The following is an 18,242-nucleotide window of genomic DNA, read 5'->3' on the forward strand; positions in this document are numbered from 1 at the left end:
AAGGGTCTGCCAAGAATGATGGATTCATCCATGCACTTCCCAGTCTCTAGGACTATGAAATCAGCAGGGATGTAATGGTCTTCAACCTTTACCAGAACATCCTCTACAAGTCCATATGCTTGTTTTTTTGAATTGTCTGCCATCTCTAGTGAGATTCTTGCAGCTTGCACCTCAAAGATCCCTAGCTTCTCTATTACAGAGAGAGGCATGAGGTTTATGCTTGACCCTAGGTCACACAGAGCCTTCTCAAAGGTCATGGTGCCTATGGTACAAGGTATTGAGAACTTCCCAGGGTCCTGTCTCTTTTGAGGTAATCTCTGCCTAGTCAAGTCATTCACTTCTTTGGTGAGCAAAGGGGGTTCATCCTCCCAAGTCTCATTACCAAATAACTTGTCATTTAGCTTCATGATTGCTCCAAGGTACTTAGCAACTTGCTCTTCAGTGACATCTTCATCCTCTTCAGAGAAAGAATACTCATCAGAGCTCATGAATGGCAGAAGTAATTCCAATGGAATCTCTATGGTCTCAGTGTGAGTCTCAGATTCCCACAGTTCCTCATTAGGGAACTCATTGGAGGCCAGTGGACGTCCATTGAGGTCTTCCTCAGTGGCGATCACTGCCTCTTCCTCCTCTCCAAGTTCGGCCATGTTGATGGCCTTGCACTCTCCTTTTGGATTCTTTTCTGTATTGCTTGGAAGAGTGCTAGGAGGGAGTTCAGTAACTTTCTTACTCAGCTGACCCACTTGTGCCTCCAAGTTTCTAATGGAGGACCTTGTTTCAGTCATAAAACTTTGAGTGGTTTTGATTAGATCAGAGAGTACATGGTTGCTAAGTCAGAGTGGCTCTGCTTAGAATTCTCTGTCTGTTGCTGAGAAGATGATGGAAAAGGTTTGTCATTGCTAAACCTGTTTCTTCTACCATTATTGTTGTTGAAACCTTGTTGAGGTCTTTGTTGATCCTTCCATGAGAGATTTGGATGATTTCTCCATGAAGAATTATAGGTGTTTCCATAGGGTTCTCCCATGTAATTCACCTCTTCCATTGATGGGTTCTCAGGATCATAAGCTTCTTCTTCAGATGAAGCATCCTTAGTACTGCCTGGTGCATCTTGCATTCCAGACAGACTTTGAGAAATCATATTGACTTGCTGAGTTAATACTTTGTTCTGAGCCAATATGGCATTTAGAGTATCAATCTCAAGAACTCCTTTCTTCTGATTCGTCCCATTGTTCATAGTATTCCTTTCAGAAGTGTACATGAATTGGTTATTTGCAACCATTTCAATGAGTTCTTGAGCTTCTGCAGGCGTCTTCTTCAGATGAAGAGATCCTCCAGCAGAGCTTCCAATGACATCTTGGACAGTTCAGATAGACCATCATAGAAGATACCTATGATGCTCCATTCAGAGAGCATGTTAGAAGGACACTTTCTGATCAATTATTTGTATCTTTCCCAAGCTTTATAGAGGGATTCACATTCCTTCTGTCTGAAGGTTTGGACTTCCACTCTAAGCTTACTCAATTTTTGAGGTGGAAAGAACTTTGCCAAGAAGGCATTGACTAGCTTTTCCCAAGAATTCAGGCTTTCTTTGGGTTGTGAGTCCAACCATATCCTAGTTCTGTCTCTTACAGCAAAAGGGAATAAATTAAGTCTGTAGACCTCAGGGTCAACCCCATTGGTCTTGACAGTGTCACAGATTTGCAAGAATTCAGCTAAAAACTGATGAGGATCTTCCAATGGAAGTCCATGGAACTTGCAATTCTGTTGCATTAGAGAAACTAATTGAGGCTTAAGCTCAAAGTTGTTTGCTCCAATGGCAGGGATAGAGATGCTTCTCCCATAGAAGTCGGGAGTAGGTGCAGTAAAGTCACCAAGCACCTTCCTTGCATTGTTGGCATTGTTGTTGTTTTCGGCTGCCATGGGTTCTTCTTCTTTGAAGATTTCAGTTAGGTCCTCTACAGAGAGTTGTGCTTTAGCTTCTCTTATCTTTCGCTTTAAGGTCCTTTCAGGTTCAGGGTCAGCCTCAACAAGAATGCTTTTGTCTTTGCTCCTGCTCATATGAAAGAGAAGAGAACAAGAAAATATGGAATCCTCTATGTCACAGTATAGAGATTCCTTGAGGTGTCAGAGGAAAAGAAAAATAGAAGGAAGAGGTGGAAGAATTCAAACTTATCAAGAAAGATAGAGTTCGAATTGTGCATTGAGGAGGAGTGTTAGTCCCTAAATAGAAGGATGCGAGAAGAGGGGAAGAAATTTTTTTTGAAATTAAAGTAAAAGATTTTAAAAGAATTTTGAAAATTGATTGATGATTTTCAAAAACTAAGAGTGGGAAAGAAATTAAGTGATTTTTGAAAAAGATTTTGAAATTAGAAATCAAAAAGATATGATTGAAAATTAATTTTGAAAAAGATGTGATTGAAAAGATATGATTGAAAAGATATAGTTTTAAAAAGATATGATTGAAAAGATATGATTGAAAAACAATTTAAAAAAGATTTGATTTTTAAAATCAATGACTTGGCTAACAAGAAATTTAAAAGATATGATTCAGACATTAAACCTTTCTCAACAGAAAAGGCAACATACCTGAAATGTTGAATCAAATCATTAATTGTTAGCAAGTATTTTTGAAAGTGGAAAGAAATTGATTTTGAAAATATATGATTGAAAAGATATGATTTGAAAAAGATTTGATTTTGAAAAATTATGAAAACTTGAAAAAAATTTGCATTAAAAACAAAATCTTCCCTCTTTTGCCATCCTGGCGTTAAACGCCCAGAATGGTATCCATTCTGGCGTTTAACGCCCAAAATGCTACCCTTTTGGGCGTTAAACGCCCAGCCAGGTATCCTGGCTGGCGTTTAAACGCCAGTTTTCTTTCTTCATTGGGCGTTTTGAACGCCCAGCTTTTTCTGTGTAATTCCTCTGCTGAATGTTCTGAATCTTCAATTCTCTGTATTATTGACTTGAAAAGACACAAATAAAAAAATTTTTTGAATTTTTTTTATGATGAGGAATAATCAAAATGCAACTAAAATCAAATAAACAATGCATGCAAGACACCAAACTTAGAAGTTTGTATACTATTGATACTAACAAATTGAGAATGCATATGAGACACAACAAAACACTCAAGACAAGAGAATTTAAAGATCAGAGTAAGAAAATCATCAAGAACAACTTGAAGATCAATGAAGACACATGACTGAATTCGAAAAATACAAGAAGAACAGAAACATGCAATGGACACCAAACTGAAAATGAGATACTAGACTCAAACAAGAAATATTTTTGGTTTTTATGATTTTGTAATTTTTTTGGATTTTTCGAAAATTATGTGGAAAAAGAAAATAAAGAGGATCAAAACTTTTAATAAGAATTCCAAGAATCATGCAATATTAGTCTAAAGTCGTAGTCTAATAAGATTAGACATGGCTAGCCAAGCTTCAGCAGGACATTACATTCAAGAGCTAAATTGATGAGAATCAATCAGCTTTGGTGATGATAGGAACATCACCTTGAAACTCTATAATTCATTCTGAAAAATTTTGAAGAAAAATACCTAATCTAAGCAACAAGATGAACCGTCAGTTGTCCAAACTCAAACAATTCCCGGCAACGGCACCAAAAACTTGGTGCACGAAATTGTGATCATCAATGGCGCCATCAACATGGTACGCTCAATTGCAATCTCAGCTCTTTATCACAACTTCGCACAACTAACCAGCAAGTGTACTGGGTCGTCCAAGTAATAAACCTTACGCGAGTAAGGGTCGATCCCACGGAGATTGTTGGTATGAAGCAAGCTATGGTCATCTTGTAAATATCAGTCAGTCGAATTCAAATGGTTATGGAGGATTAATGAATAAAACATAAAGTAAAGATAGAGATACTTATGTAATTCATTGGTGAGGATTTCAGATAAGCGTATGGAGATGCTTTGTCCTTTCCGTCTCTCTGCTTTCCTACTGTCTTCATCCAATCCTTCTTACTCCTTTCCATGGCAAGCTGTATGTTGGGCATCACCGTTGTCAATGGCTACAGTCCCGTCCTCTCAGTGAAAATGTTCAACGCGCTCTGTCACAGCATGGCTATTCATCTGTCGGTTCTCGATCATGTCGGAATAGAATCCAGTGATTCTTTTGCGTCTGTCACTAACGCCCCACAATCGCGAGTTTGAAGCTTGTCACAGTCATTCAATCCTTAAATCCTACTCAGAATACCACAGACAAGGTTTAGACCTTCCGGATTCTCTTGAATGCCGCCATCAATTCTAGCTTATACCACGAAGATTCTGATTAAGGAATCCAAGAGATAAACATTCAAGCCTTGTTTGCTTGTAGAACGGATGTGGTTGTTAGGCACGCGTTCATAAGTGAGAATGATGATGAGCGTCACATAATCATCACATTCATCATGTTCTTGGGTGCAAATGAATATCTTAGAACAAGAATGAGCTGAATTGAATAGAAGAACAATAGTAATTGCATTAATACTCGAGGTACAGCAGAGCTCCACACCTTAATCTATGGTGTGTAAAAACTCCACCGTTGAAAATATATAAGTGATAATGGTGATCATTGGCTTCGGCCCCAGAGAGGGAACCAGAAGAACCAAGATCCCAAGATTGATCCAAAGATGAAAATACAATAGCAAAAGGTCCTAATTATAGAGAACTAGTAGCTTAGGGTTTACAAAGATGAGTAAATGACATAAAAATCCACTTCCGGGCCCACTTGTTGTGTGCTTGGGCTGAGCATTAAAGCTTTTATGTGTAGAGATTTTTCTTGGAGTTAAACGCCAGCTTTTGTGCTAGTTTGGGCGTTTAACTCCCATTCTTGTGCCAGTTCCGGTGTTTAACGCCAGAATTCTTGAGCTGACTTGGAATGCCTGTTTGGGCCATCAAATCTCGGGAAAAGTATGGACTATTATACATTGCGGGAAAGCCCAGGATGTCTACTTTCCAACGCAATTAAGAGCGCACCAATTGGGCTTCTGTAGCTCCAGAAAATTTACTTCGGATGCAGGGAGGTCAGAATCCAACAGCATCTGCAGTCCTTTTGAGCCTCTGAATCAGATTTTTGCTCAGGTCCCTCAATTTCAGCCAGAAAATACCTGAACACACAAACTCATAGTAAAGTCCAGAAAAGTGAATTTCAAATAAAAACTAATAAAAATATAATAAAAACTAACTAAAACATACTGAAAACATACTAAAAACAATGCCAAAAAGCGTATAAATTATCCGCTCATCAAGTACCCCATACCTGGTGATAATGTTCTTGTAGAGGAATTTCCGACTTCTCTGAGCGGTGATGGTGGCCAATGGTTCTGCTTCTATCCACTCCCACTATTAGATATTTTACTTGCCCCGGCGCTTGTGGGAATGGTCCTAGTAAGTCCAATCCCCATTTTGCGAAGGGTCATGGGGAAGTTATGCTAATGAGTTCCTCGGGAGGGGCTACATGGAAGTTTGCGTACATTTGGCATGGCTGGCACTTTTTCACAAATTTCATGGAGTCTTTTTGTAAGGTCGGCCAGTAGAATCCAGCTCAGATTACCTTCTTAGTTAACGACCTTGCTCCAAGGTGATTTCCGCAGATCCCATTGTGTACCTCTTCTAGCACCTCGGTTGTCTTTGAGGTCGGGACGCACTTTAGTAATGGTGTTGATATCCCCCTTTTGTAGAGGATATTTTTCACCAGCGTGTAGTTTTGTGCTTCCCTCCGGATTTTCTTGGCCTCTTTTTCCTCTTTGGGGAGGATGTCAAATTTCAGGTATTCGACAAAGGGCTTCATCCATCCGAGGTCTAACCCGGTGATTTCAAAGACATCTTGAGCAACCTCCGTTTTGTCCACGGAGGGTTCAGGGAGAGTTTCTTGGATCAGGCTTCTGTTGTTTCCTCCTAGTTTGGTACTTGCTAGGAGAGGGCGTCTGCCCTGCTGTTGAGATCCCGAGTTATATGCTTTACCTCGGTCTCTTCGAAGTGCCTAAGGTGCTCCAAGGTTTTGTCCAAGTATTTTTTCATGTTAGGATCTTTGGCCTGATATTCTCCGTTTATTTGGGAGGTCACCACCTGAGAGTCGCTGAATATTATTACTTTGGTCGCACCGACTTCTTCTGCCAGTTTTAACCCTGCAATCAAGGCTTCATATTCAGCCTGATTGTTGGAGGTTGGGAACTCGAACTTGAGGGAAACTTTTATTTGCGTTCCCCCTTCGCTGACCAATATTATGCCTGCCCCGCTTCCAGCTTTATTGGAGGACCCATCTACATATAACTTCCATGTAGTGAATTTTTCCTTTTGGTCTCCCGCGTATTCTACAAGGAAGTCGGTGAGGCATTGAGCTTTTATTGCCGTTCTGGCTTCGTATTTCAAGTCGAACTCGGAGAGCTCGATTTTCCACTGAACCCTTCTCCCCGCAATGTCCGTCTTCTGAAGGACCTGCTTTATGAGCTGGTTCGTTCGGACTTTTATCGTGTGTGCTTGGAAATACGGCCGTAATCGGCGTGAGGCCACTACTAAGGAGTATGCAAACTTTTCAAGTTTTTGATACTTTAGTTCTGGACCCTGTAGACCTTTGCTGGTGAAGTATACAGGATGCTGCTCGGCTTCATCTTCCCATACTAGAGCTGATGCTATAGCTTTGTCTGCTACTGACAAGTATAGAACGAGCTCTTCCCCGACTACGGGTCAGGTCAGGATTGGAGGCTGGCTCAAGAACTTTTTGAACTCTAGGAAAGCTTCTTCGCACTCCGGAGTCCATTCGAACTGGCATCCTTTTCTTAATAGGGAAAATAGTGGAAGGGATCTTAGTGCCGATCCCGCCAGGAACCTGAAAAGGGTGGCAAGCCTTCCATTTAATTGCTGAACCTCCTTCAGGCAAGTCGGGCTTTTCATTTCCAATATAGCTTTACATTTATCGGGGTTTGCTTCGATTCCCCTTTGTGTAAGCATAAACCCTAGAAACTTTCCTGCCTCCACCGCGAAGGTGCATTTTGTGGGATTTAGTCTCATCCCATGCGACCTTACGGTGTCTAAAACTTGCGAGAGGTCTGTCAGGAGGTCTGCTTCCTCCTTAGTTTTTACCAGCATGTCATCTACGTAGACCTCCATTAAGTTCCCAAGGTGGGGGGCGAACACTTTATTCATCAACCTTTGATACGTGGCCCTGGTATTTTTAACCCAAATGGCATCACCACGTAGCAGTAATTTGCTCTAAGTGTGATGAATGAAGTTTTTTTCTCATCTGGCTTGTACATCAGGATTTGGTTGTATCCCGAGTAAGCATCCATAAACGACAAGTATTGATACCCTAAGCTTGCATCTACTAGGGTGTCAATACTGGGGAGTGGATACGGGTCTTTGGGGCATGCTTTATTCAGGTCGGTATAGTCGACGCACATCCTCCACTTGCCGTTTTGCTTTTTAACTAGCACTACATTTGCTAGCCATGCCGGGTATTTGACCTCTCGGATGAAGTTGGCTTCCAAGAGGGATTGTACTTGCTCTTCCACCACCTGAGCTCGTTCTGCACCGAGCTTACGCCTGCGCTGCTGTACGGTTCGTGATCCGGGGTGTACCGAAAGCTTGTGGGACATGAGTCGGGGGTCTATCCCTGGCATGTCGGAAGCTTTCCAAGCGAAGAGGTCAGAATTTTGCTGTAGGAGCTTTATTAGTCTTTGTTTCAGACCTTCGTCTAGGATGGCCCCTATGTTGGTTCTTTTTTCTTCCTCTTTTCCGATTTGAACCTCTTTGGTTCTTCCACCCGGTTGTGGTTGCAGTTCTTCCCTTGCTTTGATTCCCCCGAGTTCTATAGTGTGGACTTTCTTGCTCTTTCCTCGGAGGTTTAAGCTTTCGTTGTAGTACTTTCTTGCCAATTTTTGGTCTCCTCATACCGTCGCTATTCCCTTAGGTGTTGGGAATTTCATGCAAAGGTGAGGAGTTGACACCACTGCTCCGAGCCGATTTAACGTAGTCCTGCCGATTAAGGAGTTATACGCCGATCCGACATCAATGATGATGAAGTCAATGCTCAGAGTTTTAGAATTTTCCCCCTTTTCGAAGGTTGTGTGCAGGGGGATGTATCCCAATGGCTTTATTGGCATGTCTCCTAATCCATATAGGGTGTCCGAGTAAGCTTTTAGCTCCCTTTCATCCAACCCTAACTTGTCGAATGCAGGCTTAAAAAGTATTGTGGAGGTTGGCATTTGCCAAGATCATGGTTATCACCACCGGGTTGTCATTCCCGGGTACGATCCCCTGCCCGTCCTCTTTGGTGAACGAGATGGTTGGGAGGTTGGGAGAATCGTTTCCTACTTGATAAACTCGCTTCAGGTGTCTTTTGCGAGATTATTTGGTGAGTCCCCCTCCCGCGAATCCTCCAGAGATCATATGTATGTGTCTCTCGGGAGTTTGTGGCAGCGGGTCTCTTCTGTCTTCATCATCTCGCTTTCTTTTTCCATGATTGTCCGACCTATTCGTGAGATATCTATCAAGTCGGCCTTCCCTGGCCAACCTTTCTATCACATTTTTGAGGTCGTAGCAATCATTTGTTGGGTGACCATATATCTTATGGTATTCGCAGTAGTCGTTGCGACTCCCCTCTTTTTTATTTTTAATGGGTCTGGGAGGCGGCAATCTTTCAGTGTTGCAGATTTCTCTGTACACATCTACTAGGGTGACTTTCAGAGGAGTGTAGGAGTGATATCTCCTAGGTCTGTCGGGGCCGACCTCCTCTTTTTTCTTTGGCTCCTTTTCTTTTTCTTTTGCTGAGTGAGGGGGCCCCAGTCGCCAGCTGGGTTCCCGTAGTTTGGCATTTTCCTCCATGTTGATGTACTTTTCCGCTCTCTCCTGTACATCGCTCAAAGAGGTCGGGTGCCTTTTTGATATGGACTGAGAGAAGGGGTCTTCTCTAAGTCTATTTACTAATCCCATGATAACTGCCTCTGTGGGCAGATCTTGAATTTCCAAACACGCTTTGTTGAACCTTTCCATGTAATCACGCAGAGGTTCCCCGACCTCCTGTTTAACTCCCAGGAGGCTTGGTGCGTGTTTTACTTTATCCTTCTGGATGGAGAATCGCATTAGAAATTTTCTTGAGAGGTCCTCAAAGCTGGTAACCGACCTTGGAGGGAGGCTATTGAACCATTTCATCGCCACTTTCGACAGGGTGGTCGGAAAAGCCTTGCAACGTGTTGCATCAGAAGCATAAGCCAGATACATCCGACTTTTAAAATTGCTTAAATGATGCTTCGGGTCTGTGGTTCTATCATAGAGGTTCATATCAGGGCTTTTGAAGTTTCTTGGAACCTTCGCCCTCATTATGTCATCGCTGAACAGGTCCTCTCCTCCCAGGGGCGACTCTTCTCGGTCGCCGCGGGAGTTCCGACTTTTAAGGGAGGATTCAAGTTTTGTGAGTTTTTCTTCCAACTCTTTTCGTTGTTCTATTTCCTCCCGGAGGTTCCGTTCTGCCTCTCGCTGTCGTTCTAGTTCCTGTTCTAGTTGCTCCAGATGACCTTGGTGGCCGTGGACCAGCCCCATTAGTTCGGCCGCATGGGGTGGCCCTTCCTTTTCGGATTCTCGTCCTTCCGAGGAGTTTACCTTTGGGTTTTTGAGCCCAGAGGTGCCTTATATATGTTGGTCGCTGGTTCCTTGATGAAGGGTTAGGTCTGCATCATTGTTTCCGATATTTGGATTTTCTTACTCAGAATCAGACGCTGTATGACCATCTTCTGGTGAGTTGTCCGCCATTATGGGTTGATCCCTCGGGTCCCCGGCAACGGCGCCAATGTTACGTTGGGTAACCGGAGGTAATGGGCTGGACTCGTTAGGTTGGCCCAATCATATGAGGGAGGAAGCCTTTGGGCGGGTTAACGCCTTTAGAGACTCCTTCCGACTTGTGAGTGTGGGAGAATGGGGGGTGGTACCTGCAAAGACACTCCGATGCCTAAGTTAGCAAGGGTGTGAACAGGTCTAGAGAGTATTGGGACTTAGAGATACCTGAGGGATGTCAGTATATTTATAGTGGTGAACCAATAACCACCGTTGGAGTAGTTCCACCTTTTAGGGTGGATAACCGTCCCTTTATCTTAGGGAGGTTACGATAGAGCTTCTAGAAGTGGATTGAGAGATTTTAGGGGCAGTTATTATCTGCCAGCTAATCTCTGCTTCCGACTTCTTTAGAGCAAGTCGTGGGGAGCACCGACCTCTAAAGAGGAGGTCGGTATATTGAGGAGTCAAAGTAGTGGGTTGGATCTCGCTACATGGACTTAGGCCTTAGCGTTGAGTCAAAGTATGAACAACTTTCATTTAACTTTTTAAAATCCAAATTTATTTTTTAATTTTTATATTTATCTTAAACAAAAAATAAGATTAAGACATACCTCAATCCAATACATTTTACACTAAACACAATAAAAAAATTAATTCAGTCTTTATTTTTTAGTGTTAGTCTCCTTTCTAAACATAATCTTGATTGTTCTACCAATACATTGAGGATTTTAATTGCTATATATAGATAGCAAAGCAACTACCAAAGATAATACATATAAAAGGAACTAACAAGATAAACTCACTGGCAGAATGACTAAAAGTGAATTTAAGCTAAGACCCTTTGGCACTAGTTTCACACTACACGACTCTGCATGAGGTGCAAGTTCAATATGAAATTAACATAGGAGGCTTACTTGCTTCGCATTTACAAGTTCCATGTTTCCACAATTTTAGGCATTTTCTATTTTGAATACAATATCAACCTTTTCCTCCTTACATTTTCATTCTGGTATATATATAAATTTACATAGTTTACTTACATATGAGTGCCATTTATTTCGTTTATGAACGCTAATCTTTATGATAATATAGTACTCAATACTCATTTTAGAATTATATAGAACTAATATTTTTACTCATAATTACATTACGAAAATATAAATTTTTTAAAGTTGCGTTGATTTTATCTTGACATTATATATTATGACATAAAATATTATAAAATTAAATTACTTTTACAAAAAAATTATGGTGTTTGGTATGGTACGATGATAAATTTATACATACCGATATGTTTAAAATATAGATAAATAACAATAAGACATGTAGAATTTATTTTTCACATCAGCATTTAATTTTATTTTTTTAAAATATATAATATATCACCACTTTTACTAAAACACCCTTTTAATTAAATAAAAATAAAAAATATTTATTTATTTAATTTTATAAAAAGAAAAGTATAGAAAGCCAATAGTCTAAGCGTACAATGTATACAATAGAGGTTTAGGAAGTATTAGAGATATGACCATTAATGTTACATTGTCCTGTCAGGTTACGCTTTTGGGATGAGTGGATTCATGATATGGTATTAGAGTTCTAGATCCGAAAGGTATGAGATGTTTATTATCCCTGGTATCCGGATGATTATTCTGGATAGTATGAGTGATGTTCATTTTATTTATGGACCAAAGATTTAGTACATTGTACACATTGTACGCTTAGGCCATTGACTCCCTAGCACTACCCTTTATAAAAAGACTTAAATATCCTTCATTTATTTAATTAGACAAAAACACCATTTTAAATTAATTAAATTTTAGAATTCAATTAATCCTAATTTTATAATTTCAAATAATTGAAACAATAAAACAAAAACATATTAAAAAAACAAAAAATCAAAATTGTTCTTCATCTATGTTAAACATATTAAAAAAACAAAAAACCAAAATTATTCTTTATGTGGATTCAAAAACCTTTTGGTTCATGGCTCTGAAGGTTTCAGTCTTCTTCATCTTCTTCTCTCCTCTTCTTATCCTCTTTCTCTGTCTCTCTCTGAAGGTTTTGCTGGGATGCTCTAGCCAATTACCCAACCCAGCAACCTTAGCTCCACATAACAGCTAAACGCGAACCCATCCCTCCCATCACCCTCGAGCCCCTCCTTTCTTTATCCGTCATCGATCTCACTCCCTCACCTCCGTCCATCTCCCGCCGCCGTCGCCGAAACGAGCTTCGAAGCCTCCGTCGTTATCGTGCAGCTCTGTTCCACCACCGTCCATCTCATTCACCAGCTTCAGCCCGCCGCCATTATATTTTCTGATGCTCGTCCTGACACTAGGTGGGTTGGAATGAACTTGGTCTTGTTGCCTCTACTTGTTGGTCTATTTACAACTCCACTCACTCCAATTGGTGGCATTTACAATGATCCTCGGTGGGTTACTTAAATTCCTACGCTTTAAGCTCTATGCTTTGTTATGCCTTGTCTCAGATTGTTCAATGTTTTCTTTGTTTCTAACAGATATGCGGCCGAGGGAGATCCGGCTGGTCATGAGTGGATACCTGCCCTCTGTGATGTCTCAATCAGACCTGGTTGGTTTTGCCATCTTTCAGAACTTCCAAAGTTTGCAATCAATCTGCTTGAAATATACTATAAGTCGGTTGGTCGAAATTGTCACTTGCTACTCAATGTGCCTCCAAACTCGTCGGGTCTCATTTCACCCGAGGATATCCAAGTTCTTCAAGAGTTCACTGAACTCAGAAGATCCATATTCTCCAACAATTTCGCTATAAATGTGCTTCTTCAGAAGATCCATATTGTATTTTCTTTGCAAACATTTTTGTTCAGATTATTGTAGGCTTTCTAGAGATTTGAAACAAGTTCAAAGTATTTCATGAATCATGAGTGCTATTGGTTTATATAGGTGCATACAATGTTAATGGAAAGCTTAACTCGAGAAACACACCTTAAGCAAGCACTATGGTTTGCTTAAATTTGATGAGCAAAATAATGACTAAAATTTGCAAAATCATGTCTTTGAAGTTGCTGGCTGACAAAAGAAAATCTTTGCTGCTAATGAACTTCACTACTACAAAATTTTCTAAGAATTAGCTGTATTGGTTCTATCCTTTGTGAACCGGTTCTTGAGTTTAATTTCTGCAATTATTCGTGGTGCTGTAATGGAGTTATTATGCATACAAAGACATTATTAACTGTGTTAGAAGCAACAAAATTTCTGGCACTATGCAAGTGTTTCTTCTTGAAAAAGAAGACATTCATTTTTAACAGGTGGAAGACCATTACAAGTGAAAGTTTTGGATTATTCAAACCATTGGGAAGTGTACTTGACTTCAAACAACAAGCATTACACCAAATCAGTAGTTATAAAAAAAAATGATACTAAGTACAGTAATAAAGGAGGAATATACATTTGGAAAATTCACAAAGAAAATAAAAGCAGAAATAAATGATCATGAAGAATCCTTAAGAGGGTCTTCTGGCAACCATGTGGTTAAGCTGAAATTGACTACACAAAGCTGACCATTTATAATTGACCTCAAATAATTGCTGCTTAGCTTTTCTTTGATATTCCACACCATTTGGGGAATGTCTCTCCTCACACTCTCAGATTCCTTTTTCACCCTTGTACTTTTGAAAATGCATTGCTTCTTTTCCTCTTCAAGAGATGACGGTTCAGCTTCACAGTCTTCTATTTCTTTCCCCAGCCTTATGATTCCTTCCTTCACAGTTTCTTGCATCTCATAGGCTTTCTCGTTTTGATGACTCAGCTCTTCCATAATGCATCTCTTCTTTTCTTCAAGCACTGCAAATCTATGCGTGGCAGCAAAGGCTTGTTTAAAGGACCATAGAATGCTTGGAAATTCTTGGTGTAAGGAGTCTATGACTGTTTTAAGTCCACTTGATAGGGTTTCATCTTCTAAAGGAAGGTGAGACAAGAATTTAAGAGCAGTTAGAAGGCGAAGACAGTTAGCCTCAGAACTAGCTATGTCCTTCAGAGGCATCTTTAGAGATTCTTCTACATCGGCAACGACCTTCTCCACCAAATTATCATCGGTGACAGGATGTTTTTCTGCGAGAACAGAAACAAAAGGTGCAAATTTTGGGTCATTATTGTCTTCCTCCCCTATTTGGACTAAACTGATGGGAATATCATACTTGGAATCTCTAACAATTACAGGACGATGCTCATTATTTTTATTTGTTGGCTGTGAAGAATAAGAAGAAAAGAGTAACAGAAAAAAGCATCAGCGTTAGTCTCATCAATTTGCTAGGAAGCAACTTACGTATTATTGCATCAATATATTCACTAAAAATTTGATAAATAATAAATCGAAACAAGTTGAACAAGAATATTCAACATCAAAATTGCATAAAATGAACTTACATGTGAATATGATTTATGCCGAGAATTAACTGACTGGTCTGACTTTGATCTAGCTGATTGTAAATGATTTGAGAGGGTTACTGTCTTGCCATTATGTGAAGTAGCTCCTTCTCCAATGTCTCTCCTAATACTCTATACAAAACCAAAACAAACGCAACGCAACGCAAATATATGAAACAAGGTCAGTTACATAGCATCACAATTTACATTAAAATAATATGTTCAATGTTTCTTGATATCATTTTTACATCAATCATTCACTTACAAGGTCAGTTACAGTTAGCATCACAATTTACATTAAATATGTTAATCTTTCTTGATATCATTTCACATCAATTATTCACTTCAACTTGTGTTTCATTGCATACCTGATGAATTTCCATAGTGCTTCTGGTTTCATCTTCAGCGCCAACTGGAAAGTATGTAGTGACTTCCTTAGTAGGATCCTCAACTCTGCTATCTGATTTAATAATTTCACCTACCATCTTAACTAACTTCCACCTATAAAACTCATCAATTTTCAAATCTTCCAAAAAGAAATTATATCAGGGCTCTATCAGATAATGAACCTCTTGGTGGCAAAAAAAAATGCATAAAAAAGTATGTATTGGAGAAGAATACTTACCTTTGTTCAATTCAGAAAGTTTTCCTTCAAACTCCTCAAGCGTAGGAAATGATGAAGTCAAAGAGAGTTTTGGACAATCATGGACAACACGAAGCATTAGACTGGGCAATTCAATCTCTTGGCAAAGACTGGATAGATAGGTTAGCACTGCAAGCTTAAGCTTTGGTAGCTCAATTTTCGCCTTTCTTTTCTTGTCACTGATCAGTGCTTCCAGCTCACTGGCACCCCATATGATGAGCAACTTTAGATTGGGAAGATCATTTGATGCAGACACTCAAAACAGACGTTTTAAGTTGTGACAATTGTTGACAAAAAGTGCAGCTAGTTTCGGGAAGCATGGCTGCGGATGAAAACGATTCGACCACCTTTTACTCTCCACATCCTCTTCAATGATTTGCTTTAAGGCTTGGCATTCTGTTATCTCTAGTCGCTCCAATTCGGGTAGGTATCGCAGAGCAGAAACAGGAAAGATTACCTCAACCTTTTCACATCCATATATTTCTAATTTCTTAAGATGTTGAAAGGCAAAGGAGTTTTCCAGACCAACACAGATATACTTCATTCGACATAGATAAAGCACTCGTAGGAGTTTTCCCTAAGCTTTTTGCAGTCCAAGTGAGACTTAACTATTGGATTTCTTTGGGAAGCTGATGCTTGCCCTATACTTGAACCTTCTACACTTCTGTAAGATGTTGCATGAGCATCAACTTGCTGTGCATCATTCTTGTGCTCTGCTGGAGAAGCTGCTTCTTCTATGATTTCACCCCTTGGATGAGCTTGAGCGACACCGACACCAACACCACTTAATTCTCTAATGTGTGACGAACTATCATCAGTAGCAGACAATGTAAGAGGAAGTTGAACAGCTGAGCCTGCATCTCTAGTTGACTCGCATCTAATTTCTATCGTTACAGATGTTCCGAGGACAGATTCAAATGCTTGTAAAATGTGACCTGTGAACTTCTCAGCCGTGGATTTCGTCATTTGAGAACTAAACATTAGCTGCACAGTTGGAGCTGCACAATATTGCATCCTCTATCATTAAATAAATGGTAACTAATTGTCAATACAAACAACAAAAACAGGATGGAGACACATAAACAACCTACCATAATAATAACAACAATATCAACACATTAAACAAAAAAGAAAGCTACTTATGAAAGCAAATAAAAAGCTGCATAACTGGATTAAAAATCACTGTTAACTTTATGACGAACCCAAAAGCAAGTTTTCAATACATTTTGCTACAAGGCCCTTTAGTTGACTAACATTAAGTGTAATCAAATACATAAACCAGTTTACCTAATTCTTCACAAAGCAACATGCACAAAATGAACAGCGAGGAATTGATGTTTACCTGCTCCAAAACTGACAGAGATCAGCTTGCCTTCTTTATACAAAAATTCTCTCAGTCCAGTAACTTGAATCCTCTAAAGAACCACATCTCTTCAATACCTTTATGGTTTTTACTCAATATCTGCCTTTCATTTATTTTACTCTTGTTGGCCATATGGGAATAAGTTTGTTGAGTGACAAAACCAGACACATTGGGAGAGGCGCCAGAAAGGGAGAGGCGTTGGACGACGACGGCTGGACAGGGTTCGACGATGGAGGGCCAAGGGGCATTTAAAGAACTTCCAGAAAGACGCAGCGTTTGACCAGTTCAGTGGTTTAGCCGTCCTTCTCCGTTCTTTAAATTTTGTGGGTGGCTAGCTATCGAGATTAATGCAGTCAATTATTGTTAGGATTTTGTCATTTTGGTCTGCTTCAGAGGGGGATGAATGATTAAGGAAATTAGAAAAGACGAAGAACCATTGATTTTTGTTTTTTTTAATATATTTTTGTTTTGTTGTTTAAATTAATTGAAACTATAAAATTAGGATTAATTGAATTCTAAAATTTGATTGATTTAAAAAGGTATTTTTGTCTAATCAAATAAAGTAAGAATGTTTAAGACTTTTTATAAAATTAAATAAAAAAATATATTTTTATTTTTATTTAATTAAAAGGATATATTAGTAAAAATGGTGATATAATATATATTTAAAAAAAAATAAATGCTGACGTGGAAAATAAATTCCACATGGCTTGTTACTACTTGTCCATATTTCAAACGTATCGGTACGTATGAATTTATCATCGTATCGTAGTAAACACCAAAAATCATAGAGGATAAAAGTCTCTGTCGACTAAGAAAACTAAAGCCACCGTAGATAAAAAATCAAACAATAAGACTTTTAGTTATTATTTTCATGTCAAAGAGTTTAATTTATTACTAATATAATTTTAATATTCGTTATCCAAAATTTGAAACGATTTAATTTGTATACTTTTGATTAGGTGTTAAGCCTGTTGCACAAATAGAAATAATTAACTTTTATACTTGCTATGTAAAAATAATATTCTTTTTCTCTATGTATATAAAAATATAAAAAAATATTAGCATAAAAAAATTATATTGATAGTTATAAAATTAACTCAAAAATCAATTTCTTTTAAACAATTAAATCTTGATTTTAACTTTTAATCATAATATTAGTATTCTCTCCAAATTATATTTAATAAATATTTGAAAGAAGAGAAATAAAAATATAGATTAGAAAGATAAGCAGGAAAAATTTAAAATTAAATAAAAAACTAAAAAATATATATATAATAATAATATTTTTTATTTGAATTATATAATTTTGTTAATTTTATTTTTTGTAGAATAAAAAGATAGAAAAAATAGAGAATGAGAAAAAAAGAGAGAAAAAGATAAAGATGAAGACTGAGAGAAGAAGTTTGTTAATTTTGAAAAAAAAATTATTTTAAAATAATAAAAAATATCGGATGACACATTTTAATTTCTCAAATTACTAATATAAAATATAAAATATAAATTATATATAGAGTGAGAAGAGTAGAGAAAAATTAAAAAAAAGGGAGAGAGATAGATGAGAGAATTTAGAAAAGGAGTTTATTAATTTTTGAGAAAAATATTTCCTCTCAATTTTAATAAGAGAATGTCATGTGAGACATTTGGTTATTAAATTAGATAATAATATATAAATAAATAATAAATTATATATAAAGTGAGAATGGTAGAGAAAAATAGAAAAAAGAGAGGAGGGGTAGATGAGCGAATTTACGAAGCGAATTTATTAATTTTGGAGAAAAATATTTTTTCTCAAGTTTAATAAGAGTGACATGTGACACATTTTGCTATTAAATTAGATAGTAATATATAATATAATATAATATATAATATAGCTATATTTTAATTTTAATTTTAATTAAAGAATGTCATGTTGCACATTTTAATTGTCAAATTTGTAATTAGTCATTGATAATGATATACAAAAGAGATAGAATAGTTAAAAGAATAAGAGGGATAGATAAAGAGAAAAGGAAGAGAAGAGAATTCTTTAATTTTGAAGGAAAATGTTTGATTTCA

General features: G+C 38.1%; 2 protein-coding genes across 2 annotated transcripts; one reads left to right on the forward strand and one right to left on the reverse strand.

Moving 5' to 3' along the window:
• Positions 1 to 11,299: 11,299 nt before the first annotated feature.
• On the forward strand, positions 11,300 to 12,671 carry LOC130981069 (putative alpha-L-fucosidase 1). Its single transcript, XM_057904706.1, has 3 exons — positions 11,300 to 11,329; positions 11,896 to 12,206; positions 12,294 to 12,671. Exons 1-3 carry the CDS (start codon positions 11,300 to 11,302, stop codon positions 12,628 to 12,630), a joined length of 678 nt encoding a protein of 225 aa, XP_057760689.1. The 3' UTR covers positions 12,631 to 12,671.
• Positions 12,672 to 13,064: 393 nt separating this feature from the next.
• LOC130941390 (uncharacterized) lies at positions 13,065 to 16,303 on the reverse strand. The gene is made up of 5 exons (XM_057869876.1): positions 16,164 to 16,303; positions 14,804 to 15,819; positions 14,547 to 14,704; positions 14,179 to 14,310; positions 13,065 to 13,999 (listed from the first exon to the last, which is right to left on the reverse strand). The coding sequence occupies exons 2-5, from the start codon at positions 14,898 to 14,900 to the stop codon at positions 13,244 to 13,246; spliced, it is 1,143 nt and encodes a 380-aa protein (XP_057725859.1). The 5' UTR covers positions 14,901 to 15,819; positions 16,164 to 16,303; the 3' UTR covers positions 13,065 to 13,243.
• Between the last annotated feature and the right edge of the window lie 1,939 nt (positions 16,304 to 18,242).

This window comes from Arachis stenosperma, chromosome 1, assembly GCF_014773155.1.
Source record: "Arachis stenosperma cultivar V10309 chromosome 1, arast.V10309.gnm1.PFL2, whole genome shotgun sequence".
Taxonomy (NCBI): domain Eukaryota; kingdom Viridiplantae; phylum Streptophyta; class Magnoliopsida; order Fabales; family Fabaceae; genus Arachis; species Arachis stenosperma.